At 34.7% G+C, this 9,876-nt stretch overlaps 1 protein-coding gene across 6 annotated transcripts in view; it reads left to right on the forward strand.

Moving 5' to 3' along the window:
* Window positions 1-8,450, forward strand: part of TMEM196 (transmembrane protein 196) — a 54,326-nt gene extending 45,876 nt beyond the window's left edge. For 3 of the 6 annotated variants that reach the window (XM_031936043.1, XM_026449611.2, XM_031936045.1), the window contains exons 3-5: window positions 1,935-2,189; window positions 3,356-3,429; window positions 5,629-8,450. In XM_031936043.1, the coding sequence (XP_031791903.1) occupies window positions 1,935-2,189; window positions 3,356-3,429; window positions 5,629-5,635 (336 nt within the window). In that variant the 3' untranslated portion in view covers window positions 5,636-8,450. The remainder of the gene's footprint in view (window positions 1-1,934; window positions 2,190-3,355; window positions 3,430-5,628) is intronic. The other 3 variants (XM_031936044.1, XM_031936046.1, XM_023215950.1) reach the window with 1 other exon arrangement.
* Window positions 8,451-9,876: the final 1,426 nt, after the last annotated feature.

Consider the following 9,876-nt stretch of genomic DNA (forward strand, 5'->3'; position numbering starts at 1 on the left):
AAAAAAAAAAAAAAAAAAAAAAAAAGAAAGAAAGAAAGCCTTCTCCAACTTCTCCAAAAATCTTGGCTGGGCTAAATTCTTCTCCTCCCTACTCCTAGGGCAATCCATATATCCCTTTCTTAATATTTATCATGCTATGTTAAAATTCTGGATCTTCTCTTTCACAAGATTTAACTATTCTCAAGAGGAATAATTATGAATGATTGATTGTAATGCCAGCAGCTGCTGACTCAGGGGCTAACAGCTGCTAGGTGCTTAATAAGTGCAGGGTAAACTCAACTGTCAATGAAAAATAATACCTGATAGGGCCGGGCACGGTGGCTCACGCCTGTAATCCCAGCACTTTGGGAGGCCAAGGCGGGCGGATCACGAGGTCAGGAGACCGAGGCTAACACGGTGAAACCTCATCTCTACTAAAATTACAAAAAATTAGCCAGGCGTGGTGGCGGACGCTTGTGGTCCCAGCTACTGCTGGGGAGGCTGAGGCTGGAGAATGGCTAGAACCTGGGAGGCAGAGCTTGCAGTGAGCCGAGATTGCGCCACTGCACTCCAGCCTGGGCGACAGAGCAAGAATCCATCTCAAAAAAAAAAAAAAAAAAAAAAAAAAAACAAAGAAAAATAATACCCGATAAAGTAAAATTAAATGTTAAAGCGAGTTACAAAGCTGTTTGATCTGGGGAATTATAGCAAAGGAGGAGATCAATAAAGTCCAAGTTAGGACTTAATTTGTGCCTTTCATCCAGGAGTCTAAGGAAGAAGCAAATTTATTTCTAGGAAATGAAAAATATCACTGATGTGGGAATAAGTAACCCATACTGAAGGACAAGAGAGGTGACTGGAATAAGACTGTGTTCCAGAGAAGAATGGAAATTAGATTGCATAATTCAATTAGTATCATACTATAAAGTATCATGAAAGCCCATGGAAGAATTTAGACCAGATGCTAAAAGAAAATATAATTATTAAAGTTATTTGACTAGTTAATTAAGTTTATTAAATATTCACAAAATATTTACGTCTCAGAAAGCATTATTCTTGGTTCTGCTAGGGATCCTATGATAGTTGTTGATTAACCCCCCTACCTCTATTAATAGACACCGAGATCCAACCAATAGTAGGACCAAAAGCAAAGCTACATCATGTTTCTCTAAAACAAACAAACAAACAGTATTTTTGGAACACCTATTGTATATTCTTCAACAATAGTGCCACAAAGTAATAAAATATTTGTAATATATAGGGGCCAGTTCATAGGAGTCCCTAAAGTACTTGTTTAGGATACATGCACAATGAAATATGAGTGAACTTTTTTTAAAAAAAGAGATTTAACTAAATTTCCTAAGCTCACATAGGTAGGAAGGTATAAAGATTTGAAGTTAGGTGGAACCAGTGACAATCCAAAGAGCAGCTATTGAGATATTTTTGAAGGATTGACACAGTGAAATTAGATTTGGAATCAGAAAAATCTGGGTTTGGTGCCTAAATTTAGCGTTAGCTATTTACCATTCATTTTCTAAAACACATGTTACTATCTCAGAGGCTTGCTGGGAGTGTTAATTGAGATGAAATCTGTTAAAGTTTCTAGCATAGTAGCACACAGTAGATGTTAAATAAATATTTAAATCTGAATCTACCTACAAGATAAATTTTGTTTGCTTCAGGGTTTTCATAAGCTATATTCTTGGCTTTAATATCGTCAGCTATCAATTTCTGAAACACTGTGGTATACTCTCTCTGTCTACAGTGAGTCAGAGTGAACAGAAACTTGGCTTAAAAAAAAAAAATCTCCTGTCCTCTGTGAAGCACCAAAACCACTTTTTCTTCTTTATTGTAGGTTAGTCATCCTTGACGTGCAGCCCGACAGGGCAACTGTGTTCTGGTCAGGTTTGACTTTTCAACTTTAACGCTCCCTTTCTTTTTTTTTTTTTTATCAGATGATCCTCTTTTCAGCCTGCTGTATCTGTGGACTCATTGGGGGCATCCTGAATTTTCAGTTCCTCCGGGCAGTCACAAAGAAAACTTCCTCCCTATACCCTCTGCACCTTGCCTCCATGTCTCTCGCGTGCATTGGGATCGGGGGCTGCACTCTCTCTTCCTGGCTCACTTGTCGACTAGCCAGTTATGAACAGAGGAGGATGTTCTCAGAAAGGGAGCATTCCCTGCATCACTCTCATGAAATGGCTGAGAAAGTGAGTTTCGTACCTTTTCCTCTCACTGCTAGCACATGATGAAGACTGAAGTCCACTCTGGGTGAATCAACTTGAAACTTTAGATCACACTTTGAGGAATCAGATTTTACACATTTGGCTCTATTGGGTTAAGAATAGAAATTTTACATTTATTTATTTTTTCTCCGCAGTTCATGGGTACACCTATTTTCAGCAAAAGTTTGTAGTCTGTCTATTCAAAAACACAGTGCCTAAAATAGTATTTCATAAAATATTGAATGCTTTATAAATATGGATTTTTATGTATTATACTGAGGAAAAGCACAGATACTAAATACACTCTCCACTCAATAATGCCAGTTTTAGAAATTGCATGAATTCCCTTTTCTAGCTCTTCCCTTGTTCTTGTAAGGAGATGCATTTGATTATGTAAATTTGATCTTCAAGTATAAAGGGGCTTTTTAATAAGGTGACAAAAAGCCTGGCCTATCAGTGCAGATATTACAGTCCATATAAAGCTTCATTTAATTCTCATCTAAACTTATGCATATGTGGATAGCTTTGCCTATATTTTAAGCAGTTGTCCTTGCATAATTGTTTCATGAAACCCATATAAATAGGAAGTTAAATTAATTGTATAAAAGGACAAATGGTATAGTATGATGTCTGTGTTTCTATTACATTTTGCACATATTCCTTAATACAGTTCCTGCTACTGGATCTAGTAGAGAAAAGAGGAAACATTTGTAAAATAAACTCACTAAGGTAATGGCCACATTATATTTTGCTTCATGTCATGGAAATAAAATTGCATAAGCACAGAGCAGAAGTAATAACAGCAAGACTTACTGCACATTTCTTTATATGTTATTTTGAGGGAAAAATATTTATTCTGTAGTGCTTCCATTTTGTGTACAATCTATACATTCAAATAAGGTGAGCAAGTGTTCTCAAACTGACTCAAGAAAGCAGTTTTAAACAGAGCTACGCATGTCCTTCATTAAAGAATTAATAATATACATAGGAAGACTCCAGTAATTTAAAGAAATGATTGTTAAAAATAGATGGTCATTTTATATGTATATATGAACAGTGGCTCTTTTGTGCTTTGTTTTTATACTAGTCTGATTTAGTTTTCTGTATATATTTGTGCAATATTTATTGTATGATTGTTATATTTACATTAGAGATTGAGGGCTATTGAAATAACCGACTTGCCCAGCTGCCCGGTGGTGCCCCCGACACCAGAGTTACCTACAAGGTACGCTGATTTCTAGGGAGTTACCATGTTGTAATGTCACTGCAGAAAGCATTACCCCCTTCCAGAAAGTCATGATGTCAACAGATCAGTCTGAACTGATGTTGTTTAATGTTGTTTCTCAAAGTATCGCTTTCATAAGCGCTTACTTTGCAGAGCTGACATAAACCTACATGGCCGAGTCTTGCAGCTTGAAAGTTGGTTGAGTATTTAAAATACTCAGCCCGCCTATAAGCATCCAAACACATTTCTGCTTGGATGATTCACGACTCCTTTTATTGTCTGCTACTTCATGATACTGACTCAGTATAATCATTCATGGGCCAGAGTTTTGTTTTTAATAATAGATATGTCTGGATAAAGACAAACTGTGTATTTCCCTCATGCTAAAATTGCATGAGAAGATGGCCAAAGTTGGACACTAATACAGTAAAATTTCAGTATGAAAAGACTCTTCTAGTAAAATTATCTTATGTGATAAATTTTAAATTTAGTTCCCATATTTCAAATTGTTAAAAATAAATAGTAATGTTTCTTGGTTTGCTCAAACCAAGTAAGTGGACATACAGAAAGTCACATGGATACTATGGTCCATTTGCAGAAAGCCCATTTGCAAATAGTCACATTGGTCCAGCCCAAATTTAAACTACAATCTTCCTATTAAATTAAGCATGCCTATTTGCAAATTCAATTTTTTTGCAAACTGGAGACTCACTCATTTTAAAAATAATTTTCACTCTTCTTTCCGATCAGTGATTTTGCTGTGTTCGTGGCAGAGTGAATTCAGTTAAGAAAACTCTATTTTTTGTAAAATTTTTAAAAATTGTTTTACTAAATTCTGCAATTGCAGGTTAATATAATGGATTAACTTTTTATCGTTTCTAAGCAGTTTTTGAGTGCAAAGTCCTTGTAGAAGGAGAAAAGGCACCGAATGGGTTTATGTAAATCTACTAGAAATTTGATTTTTCTCTTAGTAGGTAAAAGGGGAAAAGTAAATTTTGTTGAAGATCATTGGGGGTGGGGGGTGACTCTACTTATTTTGCCATCAATGATGAGTTCCTCAATGAAGCCTCAAACCAGATTTCTGAGGTATAAACTTAGCTCCAGCACAATAACCCTAATATATTTTCAGATTTTTCCACATGCATCTCTAGGAGACTTTCACCATGTACATATCTAGCAGATTCTCCAAACAGAGCTAGATAGAAACAGATAGAAATAAATTGAGAATACATATATATATGTGTGTGTGTGTGTGTGTATATATGTGTCTGTGTGTGTGTGTATATATATATATATGTATTTTTTTTTACTGCTCTGTTGTAAATAGGCTTGTTCAAGCATGGAAAGATGCTGCCAATCTATTTTTAGATAATTTTATCAACATATTTTTAGTATGATGCTCTAACCATTAAAATATGAATGGGCTTCACATCCCATCACTTTTTATTGTGTTGGGAAGGGTTTAATATTTAATAAAACATATGAATTAAAAGCATCACAATTTTTCATAATGTTATTTCATATAATCGAAAGTGAAACTTTTAATGCTAGTTTGTCCTTTGCATCTATATTTTCAGTGCTTTTCTATATAGTTTTACTTATTAACTTTTTAGTAACTGATCCATTAAAAACATGTTAAGAGACTTCGCTGTTATTACTTCTTACTGGAAGAGTGATGGTGTCATGAAAAACAGTCTTTCCTACTGTGATTTTTTAGTGATCCATAGTTACAAATGAGCAATGACTCCCTTGTAGGCCTTTTTCTGTTCGTAGCAAAAGGCCACGCATTTTCCTATAGAATAAAGGTCACCTCTAGAATGCATTGGCACTTTGTTGACAGGCTCAGCAGAGTCTATGCATTAGAAAAACTTGCGCATTTAACCATCTTCTTCTTTCTAGGCGAGGTCTTTCCAAAATTTAGTTGAAGAAAGAAAGAGGAAACTCAGGAAAGTGGGGAGAGAATGGACCGTTGTTGTGGATAGAATATTTTGGTCTAACCAACTCTTACTTCAGCATTTTCATGTGCTCCAAGATGCCATGAAATTTTATTTCCTCAAATATAACAGCAATATCCTTGTCTTTCCCCAAAACTTAGCAAGTTTTTCAATGGATTAAAATTTCTGTTTTGCAAACTCATTAACCAAAACAATGTCTTATTCCGAAAGCGAATTTTAATTAATCATGTCATTTTTCTAACAGGAAATGACAGACAACATGAGCAATGGAGGACCACAGCTGATATTTAATGGAAGAGTATAATCAATGTTTTAAAGAATTGAACACGTTTTAGGATTTTCATGAGGCAATGAGACACCACAGGACTAGAAAATAAAACAGTTTTTGCATTTGCATTTATTTCTCCTGAGCATCCACTAAAATTATTCTTCCTAAAAAATATATTGCCTCACTGGTTTCTCCACCCTTTTTCATGGGGTAAAAAACCTTCCAGAAACATTCTAATACAGTAATTTCAAGAGGCTTTCCAGATTGTTTCCTTTTCAGGAAAAAGAAATAATAAAACAAATAAAATGCATATTCTATACAAACACTATTTGACTAGCATGATTATTAGATTTGTAATGACATATTTCATATGAGTAATTGAAAAGTGCAAATATCAAGAAATAAAAATAACTTACTGATGTCTTTGTTTTGAAAGACAGATGGCTTCAAGGATGCCACCATTCAAAACCTCAGTAATGCCTTGTTATAAAAACATTGTAATTATTTTCAACTTGTGAATGAAATATATTTCATAATTTATTTGTAAAGGACAAAAAACCTCAAGCATAAAAAAGAGACTTTTTAGAGAGAGAGAATACTAATCTATATGGTATTTTTGCATTTTTGCACAAAGAAGGAAAAGTTATATGTGAATATCATTTAAGAAAATAAACATGTTTTGATCATACTGTGCAGACTGATCTGCATGTTCATGAATGAGCCTAAGAATAAAGGATGTGTGTGAATGTGTGTATATATACTGTAAATATACAACATGTATACAGCATATATTATAGCATACATGAATGTAAATAGGTATTAGAAAAGTAATTGTGATGCTGTGGGGGTATTATTAAGATTCTACTCCAATAGAAATGGGAAGGCAATTGCTCAAGGCTCTTCTATGCCCACAAAATCACATGTTTAATTTCTACTAAACTTGCCCCTTTTTCTTCTTTCTATTAGGTTTGTTTTGTGTAAATACCACTGTGGCTGATATTTATGAAGACGAGTGATCTGAATAGTGTAGTATATAGATAGATTACTTATTTTACTGTTTCACTATGATTATAGTACTTATGTATAGCAATTAAAATTAATTTATAAATGAACATGATTTTAATGACATTCTTCCATATTTATAAAGACATCATGACTTAAAATTGTTGATGGTATTGATATTTCAAATGCCTTGCAGTCCAATTAAATGATACAAAAGGGCAGATGATGTAACCCCCCAACAATGAAGTTATACTTACCTTTGCTATCATTTAATTTAGGTGTTTTGTTTTACAATTTTCATGAAATAATATAGGCAGTCCATATATAAGAAAGCATATATCCAAAGAGCCTGAAAGAATTCTTTGTGGAAAAAGTAAAAAGATAGGCTAACATTTATATAGCTAGATTCATTCCTTTCCTGTAATAATGGAATGTTAAAATAGCAAACAAGAACAACACATATACATGAAAAAAAAGCATATATCTGAATATATTTATGAGAATATAACCTGTGGCAACAGGCAAAGAAATCTATTATTTTTAAATACATAACTCTCACTATATTGTATACTTTTCTTTCTCCCCAAATCTAGTCAATTTTCAAGTCATTTTTTACGAGTTACTTATTGAACCATAGGTAAATTAAAATATTTAGTACCCAGTATGAGAATATGACTTATAAACAAAACTTGAGTTTTAATTGTGCTGACACAGTAATAATGATACAAGTTAATGAAAATTTGAAGGTCTTTTATTTTATAGCAACATGATCATCACGTAACCTATTTAAATCAGCTCACTAAAAATTCTGGCTGTCATCTATTCAACAGAAATAATGGGACTCTGCTTTTTTGGTGTAGTTTTTGAAGTCTCCCAATGCCTTTGGATAACTTCATTGCCTAGTATATTACAGAAGCTGTCCATAAATGCAACCTCACATAGTGAATCAACATCATAACTATTCATTCAGTGCCACAAACAGGCATGATCTTTGCCAATGAAAATCTAAATTATATCATGAACATGTTTGTGTGTGTATGGTCCTACTGAATTCATGCAAGAATGTAGTTTTGTACTGCAAGAATAAACACTGACTCTAATTTTCCATAGCATTTCTCTATAAACATGTTTGTACAATACAAAATTATAATAAATCAGAAAAATGTTGTAATGCCTTTTGAACTGATTTATAACATAACATTAAAGGGCAAAAGAAGGCATATCACTGCTTTGATGTACAGTTAAAAAGAGATGCAATCATCACAATTATTCAAATAGTTTACAGTGTATGTTTAACCAAGTATAGATATATTTTTAAATATGATCATTTCTACCTAGTGTTTTCAGAGTTCGGTTTAGAATGATTTACTTGGGATGTGCAGTGATTCTTTTTTAGATAAGTGGGGGATGTTAGAAAGATATTGTTTAAGTGCTTGAAAATTTAATTTGGACAATACATTGAACCACATGCTGGAATGTTTTAAGTGACTACCTTATAGTTTTAGTATGAGCCTACCCTTGGAAGAAAGCAAGGTGATACTAAATTAGAAAAAATATGTGAAACTGGTGTGGTGGTATGCTTTGGACCATATCAAATAGGGAGAGGTATCATAAGCATAAAAGAATACAATTGGGCTCTCTTTGGAAATTTTAAACATATATGTGTATGTGTGTATATATATTCACATATGTGTATATGTATATGTATATATATGCACACACAATGGTTTGGAAATGGAACATGATATGGTAACTCTACTGACATGTCTATAATAAAATGATGTGCTTTGAAACTACATATGGTGTTGTCTTTCTTTTCATTATAATACAGAAATAGCTTCCCCAATAGCTACATGAATAAATGTGCTATTCTGAGAGTGGCAAGGGATAGCCTGCTGTGAATGAGGGGAAAGAGATAGTCACAGATGAAGGATATAGAATATTAGTTGAGATACAAAAGTTAGAATATGTTCAAGTATAGAGAGAGACTGGTTGAAGACATCAAACAAAATGATTATAATAAGAATGTGAAGTCCCTAAGGGCATGAGAAAATAAGACACAGATCATATGAGACAGAATTTACTATGGTAGGACAGAGATTGCATGTGATGTCACAAATTAAACCACAATATTTAGAGAACTCTGATGGCCTACTTGAGTTTGTCAAACTGGTTGCTACTGGCATTTGGGCTGGATAATAACTTATTATGCAGACTGTCCCACACATTTCAGGCCATTGAGCATCTTTCATCTCTTCCAACTAAATCCCAGGAGGACACTCTAGTCATTTTAATAACCAAAAATGTCCTAACAAATGCTTACCTGTTTCTTTGGTAGGGAGATATTACCCAGTTAAGAACCACTGAGGAAATCCTTTGAACATAATCCAGAGCAGCCAATTTTAATGCCACCCATAAGTGAAGCCTTGAATTGCTCAAGGTCATAAACTCACTGTTCTAAGGTCTACCTACACTGTCTAATATGGTAGCCACTATCCACATGTGACTATTTAAATCTAAATATCAATTAATTAAAACAAAAAGAATATTTTTGTTTCTCAGTTTCTCCATCAAACTAGCCATATTCCAAGTGTCAAATAGACATATATGGGCAACAGTTACAGAAGATCCCCATCATTTCAGAAAGATCCATTGGATAATGCTAGTCAAAAGCACATAGAAACTTCCCATTTCCTTCAGTCCTTGTACAAATTCTTGCACAATTAACCAACTGTCATTACAATTGAAAATATGAAAAGAGTCAGTAAATACCCCATGGAATTTGAAAGGTGATGCACCAATTATAAATCCATGAATTGGGCCGGGCACGGTGGCTCACGCCTATAATCTCAGCACTTTGGGAGGCCGAGGCAAGCGGATCACGAGGTCAAGAAATTGAGACCATCCTGGCCAACATGGTGAAACCCCGTCTCTACTAAAAATACAAAAATTAGCTGGGCATGGTGGCACGCGCCTGTAGCCGCCCCCCCACTCAAGAGGCTGAGGCAGGAGAATCACTTGAACCCGGGAGGAGGAGGTTTCTGTGAGCCAAGATCGCACCACTGCACTCCAGCCTGGTGACAGAGTGAGTTTCTTTTTTTTTTTTTTTTCTTGAGACGGAGTCTTGCTGTGTCTCCTGGGCTGGAGTGCAGTGGCCGGATCTCAGCTCACTGCAAGCTCCGCCTCCCAGGTTCACGCCATTCTCCTGCCTCAGCCTCCGGA

The sequence above is a fragment of the Piliocolobus tephrosceles genome, chromosome 8 (assembly GCF_002776525.5).
Source record: "Piliocolobus tephrosceles isolate RC106 chromosome 8, ASM277652v3, whole genome shotgun sequence".
Classification (NCBI taxonomy): Eukaryota; Metazoa; Chordata; class Mammalia; order Primates; family Cercopithecidae; genus Piliocolobus; species Piliocolobus tephrosceles.